This window comes from Callithrix jacchus, chromosome 9, assembly GCF_049354715.1.
Source record: "Callithrix jacchus isolate 240 chromosome 9, calJac240_pri, whole genome shotgun sequence".
Classification (NCBI taxonomy): Eukaryota; Metazoa; Chordata; class Mammalia; order Primates; family Cebidae; genus Callithrix; species Callithrix jacchus.
Window position 1 is genome coordinate 119,998,990 of NC_133510.1, and position 25,865 is coordinate 120,024,854.

The 25,865-nt window shown below is 42.8% G+C and overlaps 1 protein-coding gene across 1 annotated transcript in view; it reads left to right on the forward strand.

Moving 5' to 3' along the window:
* The window catches only part of FBXW8 (F-box and WD repeat domain containing 8), a 128,477-nt gene that overhangs the window by 49,096 nt on the left and 53,516 nt on the right, over positions 1-25,865 (forward strand). Inside the window, 1 exon segment of the mRNA XM_035257753.3 lies at positions 14,852-15,009. Coding sequence (XP_035113644.2) covers positions 14,852-15,009 — 158 coding nt within the window.

Below are 25,865 nucleotides of genomic sequence, written 5' to 3' on the forward strand. Positions count from 1 at the left end.
TGTGATTTAGAGGTGAAAGCCCTTCTTGGGAGTGCTGCTGAACTAGTTGTACAACATGCAATTCTTCCCATTACGTTATCTGTGCACGTTGGACTTCTCTACCTCATTGCTAAAATGTGGGCCTACGATCACCTGATATGCAGCTCCTTTCTACCCACAAATGTTACAATTTCATGGGAACTCCAAAAGGTACTTAGATCATTCCAGCTTAAAGGGATCTCTGCCTAGAGTGTCAGAAGATACTTAAGGATGGAATGCTGAGACTAGACTGAAGGAGTCGCAAAAGAACTTAAAAATAAAGGAGAACCTTTCATCTCAAGGCCAATTACAAATTTCTTCTCTGGAGCTCCCGAAGGGCAGGCCCCCTACGAGTCCAGATGCCAGTCCTTCTTTCCCCGCCTCTCTGTTCCCTCGGGGTCTGTTCAGCATTACAGATCGTGCCAGCACAGAGCAAACGATGGCCGAGTTCTGCGGATCAATAGGATGAAACTTGATCTGTGGGTCAGAGAGGCTCCTTGCGGCTCCTCTTTCTAAGAAAACCTTACACTGATGGCTTAGCATGAGAGACTTCAGTCTTGCTTGTATATAGAGCATCTTGTGTTTATCATTAAAATTTTATCTGGTGGTTACGATGCTTGTTTTCTGGGTCAGATCTTGAATCCCTTTTCATTTGAGACAGCGGTGTTTGTGGTTACCTCATTCCCAATCAATGTTGAATTCACCAGGCTTTCTACAGTTATGTATCTCCAAGGAGCTTCTTAAAGAGACAGTGGCCATCTCACCACTTCTTTCTCTTGTACTTACCTTGTGTTTCTCTTAGTTTCTTTTTTTTCTTCCTTTTTCTCTTTCTTTTGTACAAGTGGAGTCTGTTCAGAGACTTAGTCTTAGATATCTAGAGCTAAACTATGAAGGATTTTTGCATTTACACCTAGTAGGTACGTTTCACATCGTTGATGGAGAGCAAAGACTGCTGCAGTCTCTTCTCACCTTTTCGGCTTTCTGTGTCAGTCTTCCTAGTTTGGAGTCATGTTGCATAGACCCAGATTGATATTTATTGCAATGAACCTCATGATGGACCCAGTCTTGGTTCTTCCACACTCTTCTCTTCACTTAAACCAGCCAAATCTGAAAATAGTTACTCGTTCATAAACGCATTTGACACTCAAATACCCATCATGTGAACAGGACCTGGCCCCTGCCTACCTGAGGCTTGTTTTTCCAGTGGGGAAACAGTCGTTTTTCCCAAAGCATTTGATTGTTTACCCTTTTGTCCATGAGTCTTTGTTTACCCTGCAGTCTTACAAATAATTTCCAGTTAACTTTTCCTCACATTCGGAGTTCTTTGACATTTCTTTCCAAGCTCCGTTCTTCCTTATTACTCTTGTCAAGTGTACCTTTGTTTTCCACACTGTTTTGTTTAGTTACCTCTGACCGCATCATTTTTTAGTTGAGATAAGTCATATGCTGCATAACAGCGTTTAAGTCAGTGATGGGCCCCATCTATGATACTGGCCATTCGTGTACCCTGGGTGTATGGTAGGCTCTGTCATCTGGTTTTTGTTAGAACACTCTATGATGTTTGCACGATGATAAACTTGCCAAAGGATGCGTTTTTCAGAATGTATCCCTGTCGTTAGGTGACACATGACTGTATAATTCACATGCCATAAAATTCACCCTTTCAAATTGTATAATTCAGTGATTTTTTTTCAGTAAATTTCCAAGGTTGTGCAACCAGCAGCACTGTCTGATTCCAGAACATTTTCATCAACTCAAAAAGAAACCCAGAACCCATTCTTTAAGGCCTACTCCAGTCCTGTCTCCTCCCAGAGGTTCTCTAGCACTGTAGCCCAGCATCCACTCTTCTCAGAACTCCTGGAGAAGGGACGGTCTGCCACTGACAGGGCAGCTCAGCATGTGGCCTCACCAGTTCCCTGAAACATTTTTGTCTTATATTATTATTTTACTTGGAAATAATATTTAACTTTACAGCCATGTACTGGATTTTCTTTCCAGCAATTTGTAAGCATGTTTTTAAATTTAAATTTAAATTTTTATTTTTTTGAGACACAGTCTCACTCTGTTGCCCGGGCTGGAATGCAGTGGTGCGATCTCAGCTCACTGCAACCTCTGCCTCCCGGATTCAAGTGATTCTCCTGTCTCAGCCTCCTGAGTAGCTGGGACTACAGGCCACCATGCCCAGCTAATTTTTGTATTTTTAGTAGAGACAGGATTGTTGGCCAAGCTGGTCGCAAACCCCTGGCTTCAAGCAGTCTGCCCACCCTGGCCTCCCAATGTACTGGGATTACAGGTAAGCACTTTTTAAAACTCTTGAGTAGTAAGATTTCATTAAATGCATACTGTTTTATATAGAGTAAGCAATAAAACTGAATACACAGACTTCCCTTGCCCCCCACCACTTGTATACTGTGTTATGTGGGAAACTAGAGAAATACACATGTCTATTACTTTTCTCAACCTGCAATGATACACTTTTAAACCTGGAAGGAACTTTAGAGATGATCCTTTCCCAGACCCTCATCTTGCTTGAAGTGGTGGGGGAGGCTCAGGGCCAGGCTGGGTGTGTGTGAGCCGCTCTGCTGTGTGTCTGCAGCATCCACAGGCGGGGCTGGGTGGTGAGGCTGCTGTCTCCAGGCCCCATTTGCTGCTCTGAAGCCTTGGCTGTTACAGCGTCTTTTTGGTTTTTCTTTCATGGCATGTGTCTATTTAAAAAGAAAAGCAGTGGTAAAATCATGTTGTTTTGTGGCCATGTTAGAAAGTAGAGCAGAGAAAGCCACTCAAATTCAAGGCTGGAACACAGCCTTTATTAAGGTCTCCCACGTGTCCGGTTTGGTTTTCAGTCTGTTTTTCTATGCATGTTTTTTCATAGTGCAATTATAGCCTTTGTTACATTTGTGGCTTTTTTCCCTCACCAAACCGATGAATTTTTTTCATGTTGTATATTTTTCATTACTTTCTTTGACTTGTTGCAAAAACACCTTGAATAATTATATCCCAATTTTCCTATGTATTCGCCTAATAGTGGACATTAAGGTCAGTTATACTGACCTTATATACTGTTTTGTTATATGTATGTTATGAATATTTTATGTCTGCAAATTTTTCTCCTTTTTAGCACTACAAATCTTTATTTTAAAAGGATTAGACACATGCTACTGTAGAAACTTGAAATTCTATGTAAGTGTATAAAATAAAGAGTTAAAGTTCTTTCATCATTCTCTCCTAGTCTTGCATTCCTGATAATTTTCCTAGGCTAGAGTCCTGTAAGCAGAATTACTGGATTTGGGGGAATGAATTTTTCTTATTTTCCAGATTAATAAATTATTTAAGCATGCTTTTGTAGCCCTCAGCTTCTTTACAGTCTAACTTTTGACTTGAAGTCTCCAAACCATCCCTACCATCTTCCTGTCAGTGCTGTACATAATGAGAGCCCATACCTCCTGCCTCCCTTCCTTCCTCCCTGTCTAACCTCCCTCCAGCTGGCTCCATCCCAGCCCTTCCACCGCGCTGCATTTTCAGAGGTCAGCTCTGATCTTTTGGTCAACAAACCAATGGCCTTTTCTTGGCCGATCCTCTCCAGCCTCTTGACAGCATTCAGTCCTGTTGGCTTTCCTCTTAAATGGTGGGGCCATGTATTAAGCATCTTGGTGCCCTCAGAATCTAACATCATTCCCAGGACCCAGGAAGCTTTGAGGCAAGTGTGTAAGGGAGGAAAACTCCCCTTTGGCGACCCCACACTCTCTGGGCTTCCATTATCTCTGTGAGCGCCTTCACTGACCCTCGCTCTTGACTTTCTCTGCTGTCACTTGACCACTTAACAGGGATATACAGCAGCCCAGAAAAGACCTGCAGCCGTTATTTTTCTTTGTTGGCTCAGCTGAGCCATTCAGATGTAACTTTTACTTTCCTTTTTCAGTGAAAAGTTCTCATTTCTTTAATTTGAGAAAAATTTGTGTTCAAAAGTCATCAATCTCTACAGAATCAGTCACCTGTCTTTCTCTCAGAGTTCAGCACCTGTCTGCATTTTTCTCTGATCTGCTGGACCTCCGGAAACACTAGTAAGGTTTTATGTATGTTTCCTTTGTGTTTTAGCAGAGAGGTTGTCTGAAAAGTTAGTTGATCGCAACGTGTCTTTTGTTTCTTTGATTTATTGTGGTAACAGCTCTTAGAATTTTAGAATGTTTTGAAAATTAGATGTTTATCCTGGAGGAGAAAGAATAGAAGAAAGGGGGATGTGGACATATCCCTGTTCTGTTTTGTGATGCTTGGACTGTTCTCCTTCTCCCCAGTTGCCCTCTAGAAGTTGAGTGCTGCAAACAGATGACATCACGAGTTCAGAAAGGTCACAGTATAAAACCTGAAGTGCAGGGCTAGTTTTCGTTTGCCATAAGTAGTGAAGGAGAGCCACCTAGTGAAGGAGAGATCTCAGGTAGAACCAGGAGCCCCTTGGAGGCCTTGTGCCAGCTCTGTTAACCATTAAGCTGTTAGCTCACCAGAAGCTTTTATCAGATGCACAGGAATATGATGGTGTTTTGGAATAAACTCCCTCCTCATTGTTACTTGAGATTCGTAAGGCCAACGTATTCTAGCTGGCATGAGAAAACACACTTTTCTATTCACATGAGAGGACATTTTCCCCCTTTTGGTTTTAAAAAAACATCAAGCACCCAGTTTGTATTGAGGTTTTTTTCATTACTCCTAAATATTTTGTCCCCCGATTTCTGCCTTTGTAGCAGTTCCTGCCTTTACTGGAAGGAACAGGACTGTGTATCCTGTTTCTCCTCTGCCAAGTGTGGTTGGAAGGAGAACTGTATCATTTAATGTTGCAAAATACTCACTCTCTTCTTTCCCTAAAAACACTCAGTTGTCCCATTTTGCCTCGTTCCTTTCGAGGCAAGTGCGCCCAAGGAGATACAAAACAAAATTGCCTGTACCTCTCTAGCAACCAAGTGATCTCTGACTGCTGCTTCTGCTGCCAGACATGACCTGATTTAACTGTGTTTTTATTTTTCTTAGCCTGGTCCATACAACCTGGCAGCACAGTGAGAGGGTTTCTAGTTCTTTGTAGATAGGAAGCAAAAATTGGAGCTTCTAATTTATATATGTAAAAATTGGTGTCTGAATCTTTGGTTGGTTCAGTTTGCCTGTTGGCCCTTCAGTGGAATTGTATCATTGTTTTACAGTTAAGAAGTATTGGAAGATATCATTTTAAGCAGGCCGGGCACAGTGGTTCATGCCTGTATTCCCAGCACTTTGGGAGGCCCAGGTGGGTGGGCCACTTAGGGTCAGCAGTTCAACATCAGGCTGGCCAACATGTTGAAACCCTGTCTCTACTAAAAATATAAAAATTAGCTGGGTGTGGTGGTGCATGCCAGTGATCCCAGCTACTCAGGAGACTGAGTCAGAAGAATCACTTGAACCTGGGAGGCAGAGGCTGCAGTAAGCCGAGATCGTACCACTGCCCTCCAGAGTGAGACTCCATCTCAAAAAAACAAAAATAAAAATAAACAAAAGTCAGCTAAGGTATTTCAACTTGAAATACCTTGCTTTTCGCCACATTGTCCTCTACTTTTTCCAGTAATTAAAGATGTACCTTATTATTAGCTAAGCACAGTGGCATGCCTGTAATCCTAGCACTTTGGGAAGCCAAGGCAGGTGGATCACTTGCAGCCAGGAGTTCAAGACCAGCCTGGCCAACATGGCGAAACTGCCTGTCTACCAAAAATATAAAAAATAGCCAGGCATGGTGGTGCACACCTGTAATCCCAGCTACTTAGCTGGCTGAGGCACAAGAATTACTTGAACCTGGGAAGTGGAGGTTGCAGTGAGCCAATTTCATGACCACTGCATTCCAGCCTGGTCAAAGAGAGACTGTCTCAAAAAAATTTTTTTTTTTTAAAAAGGACCTTTTTATTGACTGTATACCATGACAAAATCTGAATAGTAACTTTAATGTGAAATAGTATATGTTTACCCTGGATTTAAAAATATTCTCTGTTCAGGAACTGAAGCCCTCAAAGATGATGTTTCCAGCACTCTCCTAGTTTTGCATGAATGCGTAAAAAATAGATTCTGCTTATGGATTAGTTTGGGGCTATTGAGATAACAGACGCTTCGTAAATAACATAGGTATATGGTGGTGTGAGATAAATGTTGCCCGTACATACTTACTGAGGATGTGCTTTCCATCTTTCTCCTTTTAAAAACGCTTTTTCCCCTAACAGTTTTCCTTTAAAGCTTGTTTCGCATAGATTTTCTGCTGCTGCTGATTGTGACATTGGACTGTGTCCCATAAAGAATTTGATCATTACCCGTTAGGGACCTCTTTTTAAAAATACTTTTAAATTTATTTATTTTCTACTGTGAGGTACACATGCTCTTCTGGTAAATAAGTCTGAGGTAAGATATTGATAAGTGAGTAGAGGAGAGCATTACATTTGTTATATCTTTAATGAAGGAGCTCCAGAATATTCTTAATAAATACTGGTGAACTCATGACTGCATTTATCCATCTCTGGTTCTCCAAGGAATAATGGGAAGGGCCACAGCTACAATAACTCTGCATAATCATCATTGACTCTCACTCTATTGATTGTGATTAACCAAGATGTATGGAAAACAGTTTTAAGTGTGTAGTGCATGTATCTCGTAAGGTCCATTAAGACGTTCATTATTTTTCAATTGATGCGTCTTAAGCCCCACTTGATGTTTCTTGTAGTGCATTTCCACAGAAGGACTCTGCACTGTGGGATTGAGTTCATTTTGTTAATTGCATAATACAACCCTGCCATGTTTCGTGGAAAATAGTAAATACTCTTGCTTTTATTGATTGGTATTTTTTGGTATTACTGAAGAAGGTATGGAGCAAGTGAATAGTTCTTCAAACCTTTACATGCTAAGGGCATGAATGTTTCTTGAAATGTGGACACTGCAGTTTTAGGAGCCTCTGCCTGATTGCTCAGTAGGCTTTAAACCACTTCCATCTTCAGGTTTAAGTCAGTAGTTTCATTCATTCCATCAGCATTTACTAAGCATGGATGAATAATACCAAACTCAGCCCCCTTGCTCATGGGAAGTTTATAGGCCGGCAGGGGATCCAGTTACTGGTGTTTTCATTGTGGGAGGTGTTAGGGTTGGGGAGGAGCATGCTAGGGAGAGGCATCTTGTACAGGGTCAGCATCAGGCTAACTTCCTCCTTGGAAATGACTTTTCACCCGAATCTGGAAGGACGACTAGGACTTGGCCAGGTAAGAGTTTTGTATGGGGCAGAGATGCTACCCTCCCCACTCCCCAGCCAGTAGTGATGACGAATAACCCATTACTGCATTTGTGTTTCTGGTAAGCTAGATGAAACACAGCTTCAGCATCCTTCTCAACACAGGGCTCTAGGCAGCCACACACAAATGAAACCATTTGCTGTTCCTGGCTTGAAGCCTCATAACAGAGCCTCTCTTGGCTGCTCTGGGTACCTGATCAGAATAGAACTGTGACTTGGTTTGGGAGTGGCTGTTTGTGTATGAGCCTGTAGAGAGAGAAGCCTTACTAACGGTTCCGTATCTTCTCCTGCATCCTCTGGAAGGCAGGCATGGGAGGCACAGGTTGCATCTGCTCAGCCCACAGTCCTGCTCCCTGCCTACTGAGCCTTTTCTGTTGGCTTCTCACTTTCCACTTGCAATTTAGTGGTCGAATTGATGGGTTAGGGTCAGGGGCTGTGTCCTGCAAACCTGAGTCACAATATTGAAAACAATAAATTCCTTATATTGCACTTAAATTGGGATGGTTCTTAAAAGCAGTATTTGTTTAAAGACAGTGTCATCTGAGGAGGCAGAGTGGCTTGTTGGCTAAGCAGTGATTGAGGAAAACCTAGGACACATTTTGACCCCAGCTGTGCCTCTAAAATGTTTCTTGTGACCCTGGGTAAGTCACTTAACCTTACTTCTCAGCATTCTTAAATCAAAACAACCCCCCAGCTTCCTAGGAAGGGCCTTAGAAAATTTTGTTTTTAGCAAATAAGAGCTGACATGTGGAACCAAAATGGAAGTGCTGCTGGATACTTATGAAGAAGAAAGTTTGTTTTTTAGCTGTACAGTATTTCTTCCTTCTTATTTTTCTAGTCCCTTGGTCCAAATCAGTAGTCTGCTTATTGGAAACTTACTGGTTAATGAAAGCTCTTTGGTGGTAAATCATTTTAAATTGGCAGTCGCTCTGGCATGCAGAGCTTGAGAGAGGCTCTATTCCCATTCTTTCAACAAAAAAATCAGCTATGGTCTCTGACTTATTTATTTAGAGGTAAATTCAACCTTGCCAAGTATAGAAAAGACTGGGAAAGCACACAGCTTCACTGGACTGGGCATATCCTCATTGGAAAAGGCTTCTTTCTTCTTCAGTTTTTCCTGAGTGTTCTTACATCAGCTTGTGTATTAGTTGCAGTTGTACTTTGCACAGACACTAATTAGAGAGCCATCAACATTGGTGTCCAAAGGCTTACTGACAATGCAACTGTCATCGTGGCGTCTTAATTGGTTGAGTGTTATTGTCATTAGGCAGCGATAAAGACATCTGGAGCTCTGGAGAAAGATCAGCCTTTTTCCCTACCTCCATTCGTTATCTGTTCTTGCTTCTGGCCAATGTTGTTAAGCACTTTTAGATCACATTTAGGGCTTGGTCTAGGTCCCTCTGCCCCAACCAGCGTTTTACCCTTCCAAAAATGTCTGTTTCTTTAGCTAAAGTTCATTAGCATGGAGGCTGCATCCCATGCTCTCGTGGCTTTCACTTGTGTTAGATTTGAGAGCCTGCTGCTGAGTCATAATGCAGTACCTGCTGCAATAGGATATTTGGTCTCAGTTCCTGTCAATACAGAAGATGTAGAGGCTTTTATATCTTACCACCTGAGTCATTCTGCAGTAAAACATTTATGTTATAATCATACCTTTTGATCATGAAGAATGAAGTTAATTAAATAGATACATGGAAAATTTCACATTTATTGAAATAATTTAGCTTATTCCATGTTTTATAGTTTTCAATCAGTTTGGAAATAAACGGAAGCAATCTAATGGACATCAATGTGTGCATTCTGGGTGTTTCACTAATCATTACCACTGGAAGGTGGGCAGTGGAAATAGAGGTATCCCTCAAACCAGTTGGGTTACCTGTGGACACCCCCTTTCAATAACCATTTCTTTATTGTTAACCCTGAGTAAGGCAGTGTGATGGAGGCTATGGCATTGCAATAGGGCCTTCTTGAAGACTTTACAGTCAAGTTGAGGAGATGATCAGTGCAGATGGGCTGTAGTAATAAAAGCTTTTTCATCAGATAAAGGGCATAGTAGTTGAGTCAGAAAGTTTCAGGCTTCATGGAGGAGGGGAGGGCCTATGTTAGACCTTGAGGGATTGGTAGGATTGGGCTGGGTTGGTGGTTCTGTCTTGACTGTGTATGGAAAACATTGTTGCCTTGTTTCATCCCAAGATGGTCAGATTTAATTGGCCTGGGAGGCTTAAGTGCAGCGGCAGGATCTCAGCTCACTGCAACCTCCACCTCCCAGGTTTAAGTGGTTCTTCTGCCTCAGCCTCTCAAGTAGCTGAGATTACAGGTATGCACCATACCCAGCTAATTTTTGCATTTTTAATAGACACAAGGTTTCACTGCATTGGCCAGGCTGGTCTCGAACTTCTGACCTCAGGTGATCTGTTCACCTCAGCCTCCCAAAGTGCTGGGATTATAGGCATGAGTTACCACGCCGGGCCTGTATTGGGACTTTTTAAAACATTCCAGACAATTTTAATGTGCAGCCCAGACTGGGCCGGTCCCACTGGGCTGAGAGGTGAGGAGGTGAGGGACTGCAGGCAGGTGAGTCGGGGAATCAGAGTTCTGAGGCAAGAGCATTTGGGAGCTTCTCTGGAGGCCGGCTTGTGTGAAGGGAGAGTAGAAGATGAGGCTGAGGAGAGGGGTGGAAGCTAGTTTGTGGAAGGTTTTCAGTAGATCCCATAATTAAAACTTCATTCAATAAGGTGTTAAGATGAAAGACTTTATAGAGGGATCCCTGGGTATGTGGCAAGCGTGTTCTAGTCTGACTCTTCTAGTCATTGCATGCACAGCTGTGAAAAAAACACAAGTCCTGAGCTCAGAAGCTTCAAGCTGGTAGGGAGGTGAACAGCGAGATGATCACAGACACCCACAACTGCCATGAGAGAGATGTTCAGGCTGCCATCAAGGTAGATGGTAGTGAGGCACAGTGGCATGTAAGAGAGAAAGTGAGTGTTTCCAGAAGAAAGATTTGTGCAGTCAGGTGTTTTAAAGGGCTTTACAGATTCAACGCTATCCCCATCAAGGTACCAATGACCTTCTTCACAGAACTGGAAAAAACCACCTTAAATGTCATATGGAACCAAAAGAGAGCCTGCATAGCCAAGTCGATTCTAAGCAAAAAGAACACAGCAGGAGACATCACACTACCGGACTTCAAACTATACTACAAGGCTACAGTAATCAAAACAGCATAGTACTAGTACCAAAACAGAGATACAGACCAATGGAACAGAACAGAGGCCTTGGAAGCAACACAACATATCTACAACCATCCTATCTTCGACAAACCTGACAAAAACAAGCAATGGGGAAAAGATTCCCTGTTTAATAAATGGTGTTGGGAAAACTGGCTGGCTATGTGCAGAAAGCAGAAACTGGACCCCTTCCTGACACCTTACAGTAAAATTAACTCCAGATGGATTAAAGACTTAAACATAAGACCTAACACCATAAAAACCCTAGAAGAAAATCTAGGCAAAACCATTCAGGACATAGGAGTAGGCAAGGACTTCATGACCAAAACACCAAAAGCATTGGCAACAAAAGCAAAAATAGACAAATGGGACCTAATCAAACTCCACAGCTTCTGCAATGCAAAAGAAAGTCATTAGAGTGAATCGGCAACCAACAGAATGGGAAAAAATTTTTGCAGTTTACCCATCTGACAAAGGGCTGATACCCACAATTTACAAAGAACTAAAACAGATTTACAAGGAAAAAAACAAAGAAGCCCATTCAGAAGTGGGCAAAGGATATGAACAGACACTTTACAAAAGAAGACATACATGAGGCCAACAAACATATAAAAAAATGCTCGTCATCACTGGTCATTAGAGAAATGCAAATCAAAACTACATTGAGATACCATCTCACGCCAGTTAGAATGGTGATCATTAAAAAATCTGGAGACAACAGATGCTGGAGAGGATGTGAAGAAATAGGAACACTTTTACACTGCTGGTGGGAGTGTAAATTAGTTCAACCATTGTGGAAGACAGTGTGGTGATTCCTCAAGGACCTAGAAATAGAAATTCCATTTGACCCAGCAATCCCATTACTGGGTATATATCCAAAGGATTATAAATCGTTCTACTATAAGGACACATGCACACGAATGTTCATTGCAGCACTGTTTACAATAGCAAAGACCTGGAACCAACCCAAATGCCCATCTATGATAGACTGGACTGGGAAAATGTGGCACATATATACCATGGAATATTATGCAGCCATAAAAAATGATGAGTTTGTGTCCTTTGTAGGGACATGGATGAACCTGGAGACCATCATTCTCAGCAAACTGACACAAGAACAGAAAATGAAATACCACATGTTCTCACTCATAGGCGGGTGTTGAACGATGAGAACACATGGACACAGGGAGGGGAGCACTACACACTGGGGTCTGTTGGGGGGAGTAGGGGAGGGACAGCGAGGGGTGGGGAGTTGGGGAGAGAGAGCATGGGGAGAAATGCCAGATGTAAGTGAAGGGCAGGAAGGCAGCAAATCACACTGCCACGTGTGTACCTATGCAACTATCTTGCATGTTCTTCACATGTACCCCAAAACCTAAAATGCAATACAAAAAATGTTGATTGTAAAAAAATAAAAATAAATAAAGGGCTTGGCTTGTGCAGGGAAGTTTGAATGGAAGAAGCTCAGAAGCAGGGATCCTGTAGTAGTTGGGTGTGAGTGTGAGGTGTTGGGGGTTTTGGACCAGGGTGGCCTCTCCGGGAATGTGCAGAACAGAATGAACTTGACACCTGAGCATATATAGTGGTGTGCGTGTGCGCCACGCGGTGTTGAAGGAGCCCCTTTACTTCTGTACCAGTGACCTGGGACTGATGCTGCCATTGATAAAGATAAGCGATTCAGACACAGGCTAGTTTGGCCATGAGCTGAAGCATTTGATTTTAGACCTGTGGAGTCCCAGTGTGAGTGGACCAGCCTCCTCTGTGGGAGAAAGGCTTGCCCAGGAGCCCCTCAGATATGAATAGAGCGCGGTTCTCCGTGGAGTTCCTACCGTCCCTCTCTCCTCTTTTCCTGAGTAAGGAGCAGGCTCAACAGTTTCTGTCTGACAGCTTACTATTGTCTGGTTCAGCAGCTAAAGCACCTTTTTTCCAGGCTTTGTTGTTTTGCTGTCATTTTGGCTCAGAACTCTTTGTGTTTAGGGAGCTGGGGGGCTGGAGCTGAAGCCATCGAAACCGTCTTTCCTCTCCACCCTCTCCTCCCCACTGTGTCTCCTGGGCGGGGCGGGGGGGGCACCACTAAGAACAGTGTGCAGACTGTTGACATGGTGTGACACATGGCTAGCAGGAAGCAGAAGGACAGAGACTGGCAGGAAGGAAATACAGTTTCCTAGTTTATGTACTTCTTCCTCAGTGTGCCTTACTCTTCTGATCTCCTGAATTCCCTGTATTTTTTTTTTCACTTACCATCTCTGTATTTCTGAAAGACGTTGCCATCCTTCTCATCTTTCCTGAATTGGCTAGTTCCTTTCACATAGAATTTAACCTTCAGAATCTAGTCCCACACAGTCTAGCCATTCAAACACGTCACACCTGTTCAGTGTCTCTGTAGCGAAGCAAGTGGCCTTACTCCAGAGAATGGCCTGAGTCGTTCTCAGGGTGTCACACTGAGCTTGGTATTTTGAGGGCAGGGGGTCTGGGGTATGTGTTCTAGTGTAGGGCTCCTCATTCAGAAGGGTGAGCTGACTGCGGCCTGGAGAGCTGGGGGGCAGGGGCCATGCTTTGGTGGCGGTGATACTGGTATCTGCCCTTGCCTGCACATTGCCAGGCTTAAGGACATTCATCTTGTGTTTCTGTTTACTGGAGGATCAGTGGTCAACCCAGAGGTACAGCAGGCCAGTATCAGAAAGCACATTTCTCCCATTTGGCTCTTTACCCACATGCACACTCTCTGGGTGCCACCTTGCAGGTAGAGAGCTGAGTTCTCCAACCAGGGAATTGGGGTGACAGAATGGCCTTTGGACTGTGCAGTATATGTATTTACTGTAGATTAATAATTTGGATGCAGTACTACTAGAAAACAAAGCACTCCTGAATCAGAGTACTTTTCCATAAGCAATTCCACCTGAGGCCAGTTGCAGTGGCTCACACCTGTAATCCCAGCACTTTTGGAGGCTGAGGTGGGTGGATCGCTTGAGGCCAGGAGTTTAAGACCAGCTGGGTCTAAAACCCCATCGCTACTAAAAACTGAAAAAACAAACTAGTGGGGCTTGGTGGTGCATGCCTATAATCCCAGCTACTCGGGAGGCTGAGGCAGAAGAATCGCTTGAATCCAAGAGACAGGTTACAGTGAGCCAAAATTGTGCCACTGTACTCTAGCCTGGGCAACAGAGTAAGACCCTGTCTCAAAAAAAAAAAAAAAAAAAAAAAGAAATAAATTCCAAATTGATCTTCTATGGCTACTTCACTAATGTATCATAGATTTCAGTGACTCAGTGAATCTCAGAGGTTATCTCATCCGCTCGCCAAAGAAACGCTGCAGGAATGATGGCTAGGGCCACAGGAAATCTGTGAACCCCCTTAAACTCATCAGCCTGTCTTTGCAATTACGTGGTTCTATCATGGGGCTGTGGCCTCAGGAAGACTGTGAACCCCTTAACCTCATTGGCCTGTCTTGTGTGGTTCTATCATGAGGCCCTTAAAGGCTTCTCTCACCCCTTTTCCTCCATAACACTCAGTTGCTTTACAAGTGGAATAAAACCCTCTGCAGCCGACATAAGCAACATAGCTTAAATACCTTGGTGGTGGGCGCACCCTACTTAATCATCTGGCCATTCTGTCATCCTGGGGGCCTCATGTCTGAGTAGGTTCGGCCTGGCCGTGGCTTTGATGGAAGGAGTCATTTGTTGGAGTGGCACTAGTCATAGGGGAGAGTGAGTACTTCTATTTTCTAAGTGGGCAAAACCAGGGAGTGTTGTGCATTCAGCAAGAGCTTTTCATGAGCAGGCAGCATTGTCTGGCTGCTAAAGGCAAGATTTAATTGTTTCAGCAAATCAATTAGTCTTTAGGGACTTTAATCAGTCAAATCTGATGCATGGATGAGGTATTAGAAAGCCTGTGCCTGTAAGACCATTAGTTCTGAGTATCCCTGCCACAGCTCTCTCTGTCTTTCGTGAGTGAGTGTGTGTTTGTGGGTAGTGTGGCTTATACAAATTTCTGCGAGTGATCCCTGTAGTGGGAGAGCTTGCAGGAGCAGATTGTTGCAGTAGTGTAAAAGGAAAAGCAAGGAGATCTCACTACCCATGTCTTGTTATTGTTTTCTCAATTGAAATTGTCACCATTGTGCTGTGAGAATGTGAAGCGTGTTCGCAGCCTTCTGTCATCTAGTTGACATTTTCTCCTGTTGGAGTCACTCATCTAAACAGTGCTGCAGGAGTGGTTCCACACCACCCGATTCTTACTTGTCCGTTGTTGTAAGGATCTATGCATTTTCCCCCACCATAGCCCTGCTCTTCAATCCCCTTCTGGAACCAAGGGTGTCATTCTCTTCCAGATATACATCAGGGGATGTGAGAGTGTGGGACACCCGCACCTGGGACTACGTAGCCCCCTTCTTGGAATCAGAGGACGAGGAGGACGAGCCTGGACTGCAGCCAAATGTCTCCTTTGTGAGGATAAACAGCTCACTGGCAGTAGCAGCTTATGAGGATGGTAAGTAACCACAACCCTCCTCCCTATTAAGGAAAAAAAGCTTTACAAAAATTAAGCAGCTGTGGCCAGCTCCCCCCTGTAATCCCTCCATACGTACACGTGGGCACACACACATGTTCACACACATACACTCACTCTTGTCTTTATGTGAAGAAGTTGGCCAACAACTGTCAATGCATTAGTAGGCATTGGAACACAGCACCCATTAAAACTGGTGTTTAATTCCTACTGGAACTGTCAGGCTGGGCGCTAGTGCCAGACACAAGGCTGGCCAAAGCTTCTTAAGCAAATAACTTGTTTGATATAAAATATTAAATATACTTGGCCTACTTTTCCTTTAGCCTCTGCTCAGCCTAAAGGCAGTAGTGAAAAAGGGGACAGACATAGATCATCTATCAACAAATACGGATACAGAAAAATGAAAGTCAGTGCCTACCTTTTCCTGGCACTTAATATACCATACAAGATAATTGGTGGTAATATGTTTTCTCTTTGACATTGATAGAATTCTCTTTGTACATGAGCAACTATGGATTTTTGGAACTAGATAGGAATAGTCTGAAGTTAGCTTTACCTATGTAAAGGAACTCTTGACAGTGTATAGCTACTAGAAATGGTCATTTCCATGGCCATGGTATCCAGCATGCCTACCTCTCATGCTGCTATCCTCCATTATGTTACGAAGTCTTGAATCTCTACAAGCCTCATGTCCCCACTTGCCCAAAAGCTGGGACCACAACGTATTTCAGAATTTTAAGTGTTCATGTCATGGCACCACTGCAGATCTTCAGAGTCAGTGTGACATTAGCAGTTGGCTCAGAGGGACAAAACTAAAGTAGTTAATGGGGGATTTTATACCCATGTGCTGTTTAAAAATTAAGGCTGAAATCTTACATATGTATACATATACATATTTGAGACAGGGTCTTACTTTTTTGCCCTGGCTAGAGTGCAGTGGCACTATCTCAGCTCACTGCATCCTCGACCTTCTGGGATCCAGCAATCCTCCCACCTCAGCCTCCTGGGTAGCTGGGACTGCAGGAGCATGCCACCATGCCTAGCTAATTTTTTGTATTTTTTTTTTTTAGAGGCTGAGTTTCGCCATGTTGGCCAGACTGGTCTTGAACTCCTGAGCTCAAGCTATCCACCTGCTTCAGACTCTCAAAGTGCTAGCATTATGGGCATAAGCCACTGTGCCTGGCCTTGAAAATACTTTTATATTTTATATAATTACTTTAGCAATGTGATATTGGTTTGATGTTAGCAGACACTATTGATGGATTTTCTTTTCAGCCTACCCTAAGAGCAGCTTGAACATGTTTGCTACTTTTCAAATTATCAATGAGTTTTTTTCAAAATACCTATTCAAAGATTGCAGTACTTTTAAGTTAGACTCATATAGTTTTAAAATCATCTAATAGTCTTTCCCTGCCATTCACACACACGAACGTGCACCACACATATTCTTCTACAGATGGGGAAGCGGAAGTGCAAAGAAGCCAGCTAGGTTGAAGTCAGCAGTGAATCCAGAACTGCGATTGTGTCTCCAGGGCTGTAGTGGTCGTGCTGTTTATGGAGTCCTGAACATAGAGACTCTTGTGGAAATGTGCGCCCATTTGATTTGCAGCCCGTGTCTCATATCTTGTTAGCTTGAAAATACAGCTTGAGGTGATATGCAAGGGTGCTGCTGCTGGTTTTATATTGTTGGTTAGAATTGTCTTCGTTGCCCCATCCCTGTTGTTACATAGAAATATTGGAGAATAACGTATGCATGATAAAGAATCTACTTTCTTTCTGTCTTGGCAGGATCTTGCTCTGCCACCCAGGCTGCAGTGCAGTGGCGCGATCTTGGCTCACTGCAACCTCTGCCTCCTGGGTTCAAGTGATTCCCCTTCCTGCCTCAGCCTCCCAAATAGTTGGGACTACAGGTGCCCACCACAACAGCCAGCTAATTTTTGTATTTTACTAGAGACAGGGTTTTGCAGTGTTGGCCAGACTAAAAATCTACTTTCTTTGGTAGATGCTTAGCAAGTGATTGCCAAAATATATTTTAAATTCTTATGTTTTTTTTTAAAGTCATAGTTAAAATTCAAACAGAGCAAAAATGTATATAAATTGACAAAGTATGCAAAAAGAAGTCGAGGTGTTCCCCCATTCCCCCACTTCCAGGCCCTCTCACATTTTACACATGGGGGGGTCCTACTATATATACTTTTCTGCATCATTTTTTTTAACCTAATGGCACATCTTGGTGATCTTCTATATTCACACTTACAGGGTAACCCTCACTCTTTTTAATGCCTGTGTGGTACTGCATTATGTGGCTGTACCATCATTTGTTTAGTAGGGCCCTCGTTACCCATTCGAGTTGTTTATTTTTGTTATCGAAAACAGTGCTGCAAAGCAACATGCTAGAACAAATGCAGGGTGGACTTGTCCACGCGTGGCCATGGGGTGAGGTGGCCGCGATTGCTGGGTTGAAGGCTGTGGCTGCTTTAGGCTTGGATAACCATCGCCACATTGCCCTCCACAAAGGTTTCACCAGTCTATAGTCTTCCCAGCAGTATGTGCGAGTAACTGACAGGTAAAAATGGTATTTTATTGTTTTTATTTGCCTTTCTTTAGTTATATGTGGACATCTTTTCTTTGTGTGTTGTTAGTTGTTTCTGTTTCTTTCTTCGCAAATTGTTCCTTTCTTCATTTGTCTTTTCGGTTGTCATCTTTTCTGATGGATAAGAAAGAGCTTGAGAAATAATCCTTGCCTTATTTATTTCTGATATTTTTTCAGTAAGTCATTTATTCTGGTTTGTTTGTTTTGAGACAGAGTCTGGCTCTGTCATCCAGACTGGAGTGCAGTGGTAAATCTCAGCTCGCTGCAGCCTCCACCTCCTGGGTTCAGGCAGTTCTCCTGCCTCAGCCTCCCAAGTAGCTGGGATTATAGGCACCCGCCACCACACCCAGCTAATTTTTATATTTTTAGTAGAGACAGGTTTTCACCATGTTGGTCAGGCTGGTCTCAAACTCCTGACCTCAACTGATCTGCCCACCGTGGCCCCCACAAAGTGCTGGGATTACGAGCATGAGCCACTGTGCCTGGCCTGTCATTTATTCTTTAATGGACTTGTTTTCTAGAAGGAACTTGGTGTGTGTATGAACGAATTTAATTTTTTATTCTGTAAGTGAGTGGGTTTTCTTTTGTAATTTGATGTATATTACTGCATTTTTAGGGTTCGAAGATGAAAATAATATAAAGTTACACACTGAGAAATCTTGCTGCCCCCCACTCTTGTGTGCTCCATTCTGAAGTAACCATATATTTTGCTTTCTTGTATATCTTTGTATTTTAGCATCACAAGTACAGACAAATATGAGTGTATATTCTTATTGCCTCCTTTTTAAAAAAACAATAGACAGCATACTATTTACTTTATGTGATTCCACACCTTGGCTTTTTTCTGTAAATAGTGCATTTTAAAAGGCTATTCATGTCTGTGTAGAGAGAGTAACACTTTTGCACGCCTGAATGGTCATTCCATTGTGTATAAGCACTTTGGTTTATTGAAGGACTGTTGTGTTTGCTGTTACAAGCAGTGTTGTGGTGAAAAACCTTGTAAAGGTGCCATATCATGCAAGTGCAGGGAGGATTGTTTTCTATAACAGGCATTTCTGGGTTGCCGGGTAAATGCAAATGGGGTTTTACTATTTTCTGCTCTCTTCAGCAAGGCATGAAAGCGTGTCCATTTCCTCATAGTTTTGCCAGCAAAATATCTTTCTAACTTTTGGGTATACATCATTTTGAGAAGAAATGGTCACCAAGTGTAGTTTTAGTTTACATTTCTCTTAATGTGAGAAAGGTTGAATTTTTTTTTTAAATGGGTACCTGCTGCTTGTAGTTCTTTCTTTTTCTCCTGTCACTGTTATGGCTTACTTTTTATACTTTTATCTTGACAAGTTTGTCTGGATTAGTATGCAGTATGGTTCCAAGTACATCTTTTTCCCAGCATTTCTTCTCAGAAAGCTCATCTCTGCCTAACTGGTTTGGGGTGCTGCCTTTATAAGCTTTTAGCTATGAAATTTACTCTGTATCTGGGTCTGTTTCTGAACGTCGTGCTCTGTTTCAGTTGGTCTGTCTGGCAGCTTAAATTTGCATCAAGCTTGTCAGTCTTGTCCTTTGGGGTTTCACATCATGCTTGGGAAGATGATTACTCAATGACTGGGTAAAATCTATAGTGCTTCCAAGGCTGCAATGTTTCCATGAAATCTTTGATTCGCCTCAAGTTCATTTTGGTATGAAGGGCTCTTGCTTTTTGAGTTCTTGTGTTTCCCTGCTCCTTTCTCATGCTGAGCTTGTTTTATTGGTCTGATTTGGGTCGTCACTGTTTCTGTCATAAACAGTAATTTCTGTTCTTCCCCCAGACCTCAGGTGGCGTTCTCTTTGGTCCCCCTTCAGCGTAACAGATCGACACTACGATATTTACACCAGTATATTCATGAATAGCTACTTCTGGGCAAAGACAGGTTGAAATAATGAAACCCAATTTTTACATTGCTTCTTTCTAGGAGCAGCTAACTGGCACTTCTTAGGCAGAAACATGGTAAAAAAAGGAAATTTACCTTGTGGGCACTGCTGTATAAAATTGTGACATGGAAAAGAAGAATACGACACTAAAATGAGTTAACAAACTTCATTTCTCTGGTTGTGCCAAAGCCAGGCTCTGTAGCCACTGAGACGCCCTTGCTGGTTTACACACACATTCTCGGTGGAGGGAATTGTATCCAGAGGGGAGATGGAACCTGCTTTGGGGAAAGGGAGTCATTCCTGCATCCCTTTTAGCCTCTTTGCCCTGTAGGAACACTGTACATGCACCTGGGGTGTTGAGATTTGGCAAGGTGATCCACAGTTGTGATTTTTTGAATTCCAACCCACTGGCCTCATATTTCTTCTGCCTTGTTTCCGATTGTCAGCACTGGCCGTCCTCCAGTTTGATTTTACCACTAATTGTGTTGCACGTTACCATACCGAAATGAATCAAATCAAAATGCTTTTCCTGGAGCATTAGATAAAGCAGGCGAAGGTTCTGAGTAATGAGCAGATGCTGCTGATGCAGGGACGGCAGAGACCTTGCCAGGACTCCATCTGCTCCGTGCTTGCCTGCCTTTGGCCTCACGCCACAGCATTAGGGAATGGCAGTGTGCTTGAAACCCACTCCCTGGTCACAGAGTTTGTCTTGAAAGCTCACTCTTTGGTGAGAAATGAGATTACACACTTCTTGGGTTCAAAGAAGTTTTTATTTGTCCCCCCTCAGTGGAGAGAGGAGAGATGCGATCTGGTGCGTATTAGCATGAGGAAGCCTGGACGGGACAGCCAGCCATCCTCTTTATACAATGCCATCAAGCACAGCAAAGTGACTTATCCACCTCCGCAGCACTCCCAGTGCAATTGTCTGAACACACACATGCCCCATTGTCAGGGACTATGGCTGCCCGGGGCCGAGGTGACTATGATTTTTCATTTACTGACATATTAACAATGGACAGGGGTGGGTCTCTCCAAGCTGCTTTTTAGCGGTAAACAGTAGGAACATATTTTACTTAGATGGCTGTGGAGACTAGGTGCTTCTAAAGTTTTATTTAATATTTTGTTTTTAGTAAAATATCAGTTCTTCATTTGTTTTGCTTATGTCTTTTGTTTGTATGTTGATGATGTCATTTGGATATGATGGCATGGCCTTTGAATGCTATAGACGACATTGAAGTTTTAGAAGTGGTTTCCTCCTTTTTTTTTTTTTTGTGATGGAGTTTCACTCTTTCACCTAGGCAAACTCTTGGTGAAGCAGTGCAAACTCTGCCTTCTGGTTTCAAGTGATTTGCCTGCCTCAGCCTCCCGAGTAGCTGGGATTACAGACACCCACCACCATGCCTGGCTTATTTTTGTATTTTTAGTAGAGACGGGGTTTCATCATACTGGCCAGGCTGGTCTCAAACTCCTGACCTCCGGTGATCCACCCAAAATGCTGAGATTACAGGTGTGAGCCACCGTGCCTGGCTGGAAGTGGATTCTTAACATGTTAAAGGATTGCTTGGGAGAAGACCAAGGCAATTGACTGCATTGTGGAGAACTTGATTTTTTTCAAGGCCTTTCTTTTCCAGTCATTCTTTTTCTAAAAGTTTAAATAATCAGTTCGTGCCTGGTGCCTTTGTCTACTCACCCTAAGGTCCAGGAATCTAGTCTTCATATTCAGACACATTGCAAACAAAACGGAATGAGGCAACTTTCTAATGAGAACCAAAAAGAAAAAAAAACACATCAGGCTCAGTCCTTGTAAAAGATAGGGTATGTTTACAAAATTAGCTTTTTGTTTTTTTTAAACAGGAGGAATGCTCACATTTGAAACATATTCAGAAGGGAATGAAAACATTTAAGCTGGTTGTGGTGGCTCAGGCTTGTAATCCCAGTACTATGGGAGGATCGCTTGAGTCTAGGAGTTGAGACCAGCCTGGGCAATATAGTGAGCCTCCATTGCTACAAAAACTAAACTAGCTGGGCATGGTGGGGTGCACCTGTGGTCCCCACTTCTTGGCAGGCTGAAGTGGGAGGATCACTTGAGCCCTGGAACTTGAGGCTGCAGTGAGCTGTGCTTGTTCTGGTACACTTCAGCCTGGGTGACAGAGCAAAACCCAGTCTCAAAAAAAAAAAGCAGAATTCTGAACTGAACGGGGTTTTGGTGTGTAAGAAGCCCTTCTTAGGGCATCGCACTTTAAAGCTGACCTCCACCAGGCTCATCTAGGATGTTAGAGTTTGTTTCACAGACAGGCCATAGAGACCGTATCGGGCTTGAGGAAGTTGCGGAATACAAACAGTCCTTTAAAGTTTTTTCTATTCCTCAGTGACAGGAGCTTGAAATGGTTTGTGCTCTGGATAGAATCTGTGTTATGATCCTCACATGAGAGTCCACAGATTGGATTTTGGGCGAGAGCTGTGAGATCTATAGGAATTTTTTAAGAATCTGTGTTTTTGTTTGATAATCTTAAAAAATAATAACCCAGATCTTCTGACCCCATGACTGAACTGTGCTGTGCAATCTCAGTACCTGGATTTACACTTTGTGTTTGAGGCTTTTGGTACCAAGTGACCACCTGCATGCCTGCCTTGACCTTGTCATGAATTGTTTTTCATGCTGAGGGGTGTCCACAGTGAATTTTTAGGGAGCCACAGGCCCTCAAAGTTAAGAAAAACTGGAGAGGAAAGTTTTTATGCTAGTAAGCACAGACTAATGGATGACCAATTTCTGGGATAACTATAGATTTTTGAAGTTACCACTGAAAATAATTTGAAATATTTTTTCTCGTGTAGAAAAACATGGCACATGAAATTTACAATATAAGATTTAGCGTTCATCTTTTGGTTTATTAGAGGTGGTTTTACTGAAAACTGCTTTTTAATAATAGACACTAAGATACATAAATTCACAGTAGCTGTTCTGTTTTATTACAGTTGAGTTACAAACTGAAAGGAGCAAATGGTAGCACAAGGCAGCTTTTGGGAGATAGTCTAGACTAGAGAAATAAATTGCCCAAGTCCTTAAGCGTACCTAATGACAACTGAGCATGAATTTATTTGCTTTCTCGAGGAAGGTAAATCGAATTTTAAGTGAGAGAATGTAATTTCCCTTTCACTATGTACAGTTTGGGTTGTAGCGTTTATTTCATTCTGAACCCTAGGGCTTCATCCAAGCAGAAATAAATATATTTGTGGAATGAATATATTTCTGTTTGAAAAGCAAAAGTCATCTGCTTGCCTGCCTTTTTATTCAACAAGTTATTACATGGGCCCGAGTGGAATAGAAAGGTGGTCTGAAGGGCCAGGGACGGTGTGAGAGGGAGGCCAAGTGAGGCAGTGCCCTGGGAGCTTGGCAGTATGCAGGGAGACTGAGCAGGTAAGCATGTAAAGGCTCATGCTTGGAGAAGGAAGGTTCAGGTGTGAACAGGGGATGGTCAGAATGAACCCAGTGGGGCTGGATTGGAATAGGAGGCATCAGTGTGGAATTTATGGTGTTAAATATAGATAGAGAAGTAAACGGAGATGTACATACATGTTGTATGTTTATACATTTATATGTGTTCTGGCTTTGTTTTATGAGAACGGGTAAGAGCAGCAACAGCCCAGTAGCAGTGAGGACACCTCGTGCCCAGCTCTTGAAAATGTCATTGTCTACTAAAAGGAACCAGGGATGCTTGGAGAAGTGGTGGACTCCAGGGCTGGGGCAGTTAAATAACAAAGTAAGCCTGGTACTTCTGATTGCTTCACTGAAGTGAAGAAGTGCCTGAAGAATAATGATGGCATCTCACAAGAACACGAGTGAGCTTGAAGATGTTCCCAGTGGCCAAATCTGGGGCAACTGGCGTATCAAAATCAATATTGACAGTAATAGATTATAACCCACTGAATAGGAATCCACAAGTGTACTGTGACAAAAATAAACAGATAAGTAAATAAAAAGGAGAGAAAAATTTCTTTACAGTAGAATGTCAACTAATAAATGTAGAAAGCACAATGGGATTAGAAAATTATATATTGGCAACCATCAGGGTAATAATTGATTCAGGCAAAAAAAAAAATCAATGGAGGCTAAAACCAGAGGATGAGGTAAGGAGTTTTACATGGTCTCAAAAAAATCTCCCCGCTAAACATTATTAATTAACAGGGAGAAAAAAGTAACTCTGCAGTCGAGAAACCTAACAGGTGCCATCTTAATAAAGGGGTCAGATTTAACATCATCAGTAAGGGTCGAATTGATATCCTGCGCATGTGACAGGTTGCAGTGAGAAAAACACAGAATCACCTCTGTGATACTATTCCAGCCAAAAGTGGACGATCTGATCAAGAGGAAAGATCGCATAAGCCCAAATTGAGGGACATTCCACAAAATGACTGGTCTGTCCGCTTTAGCACTGTCAAGGTCATGAGAGTCAGGGAAGGTCTTAGGAACTCTTCCAGGTGGAAGGAGAAGAGAGAGACATGACAGCCGAATGTGGTGTGTCATCCTGGCTTGGGTCGTTTCTCTACAAAGAACGTAACCGGGACAGTTGGCAGTGGAATCTGAACAGTGAGTATATAGAAGTTCTTGCAGCTTTTCTGCAATTTTGAAAGTTTCAAAATGAAAAGATAAAAAATAAGATGTTTTTGAATATGATGAAGTAACAGGAACTGGATTTATCTATCTGCATTAAACAACTAGAGAACTGGACAAAATATATTAAACCATGGTTTCTAGACATTGGAAAATAGGTAGCCCACCCTGTGATCTCTTGGAGGAGAACAAGCATGGTGAGGCCCACAGTTACACCAGCTCACCAGCCGGAAACAACTCCAGACAGGGAGGGGCACCTAAACAGAGTCTGGTGACCTCCCTGACTCGAGGAGGCCCCAGTGAAGGCTCAGGGAAGCCAAGGTGGATAGAATTTGTGGGCCAGAGTATCGGAGAAGAGGGAGCTTCCAGAGGGAGAACCCCAGAAATTGGCTGAGGATTCCCTTGAGTCTTTGGCTGACTCTTGCTCTGCACATGTGTAAAAGGAAATACCTGGACCAGAGAAAGAACTACCTGAAAGGAGAAGGCACAACAATCCTTGGAGCTCACATGGGGCTAAGAATAATTTACACTTCCTCAAGAGTAGAAAGACCTCATAATACATGGGTTGTTGAATAGAATCCTCAGAAGGGTACCATATTTTAGTAATGGGGCTAACTCAGCCCTAGACTGAAAACTGCTCAAGATTCCCTAAAAAAAAAAAAAAAAATTGGAAAGCAAGCCTCAAAAGGATCCAACTGATTCTGAGTGTCTTCGTTTTGCATCAGAATAAACTTCCATGCTAGTTTGTAGAATACAACAAAAGCTAGCAACTAGTAATGTAAAATTCACAATGTCTGTCATCCAATAAAAATCAGGCATGACTGAGGCAGAGGATCACTTGAGCCTGGGGTCGAGGCTGTAGTGAGCCATGATCATGCCACTGCACTCCAGCCTGGGCACAGAGTAACACCTGCCTCTGAAGAAAGAATATATTGTGCTACCCTGGTAACATTAAGCACAGCTAGTGCCCAGATTTGGGTTTCTGAATGTTCTTTAATAACACAAACCAGGGATAGGGCAGACAAATACAAGATGAATCTGGAACATCTTATGGGACCAGGAAGTAAGGATGTTTAAAAAAAAAAGGGCAGGGCATCTGTAGGACAGTGGAACTAAATTGGAGCTCCTGGGGGCTAAAGGAAGGACACCTTGAGCAACAAAACATGATGATAGGAATCGATTATAACCTATGGATAAATACCCATGAGTCCATAGGTATCAGTAAATAATTGAATAAATAAAGGCAAAGAGACAGCTCTTCCTTATAGTAGTATCTCAATTGCTATATGGAAAGAGATGACGAAAACAGAAAATCACTATTTGGCAAGCACCATAATCATAATTGTTGCAGGCAGGAATCACCAGTGGATGGTAAAATCAATGTGATGAATGTCTCTGTCTGTTTGGGCTGTTATAACAAAACCCTATAAACTGGGTGACTTAAAAACAGCAGAATCGTATTTCTGACAGTATTGGAGGCTGGGAAGTCCAAGGTCAGGGCACTGGCAGATTCTGTGTCTGGTGAGGCCCCTTCCTCATAGGTGGTGCCTTCTCTCATGTGGTGGACGGGGCAAAGGAGCTCTCAGGCTCTGTCCTCATGACCTGATCACATCCCAAAGGCCTCACTTCTGGTACCATCACTCTGGGGTTTAGGATTTTAACACTGAAATATTTTTTTTGGGGGGTGGGACACAGCATTCAGATGATGGCAGTGAGTAACAGGGC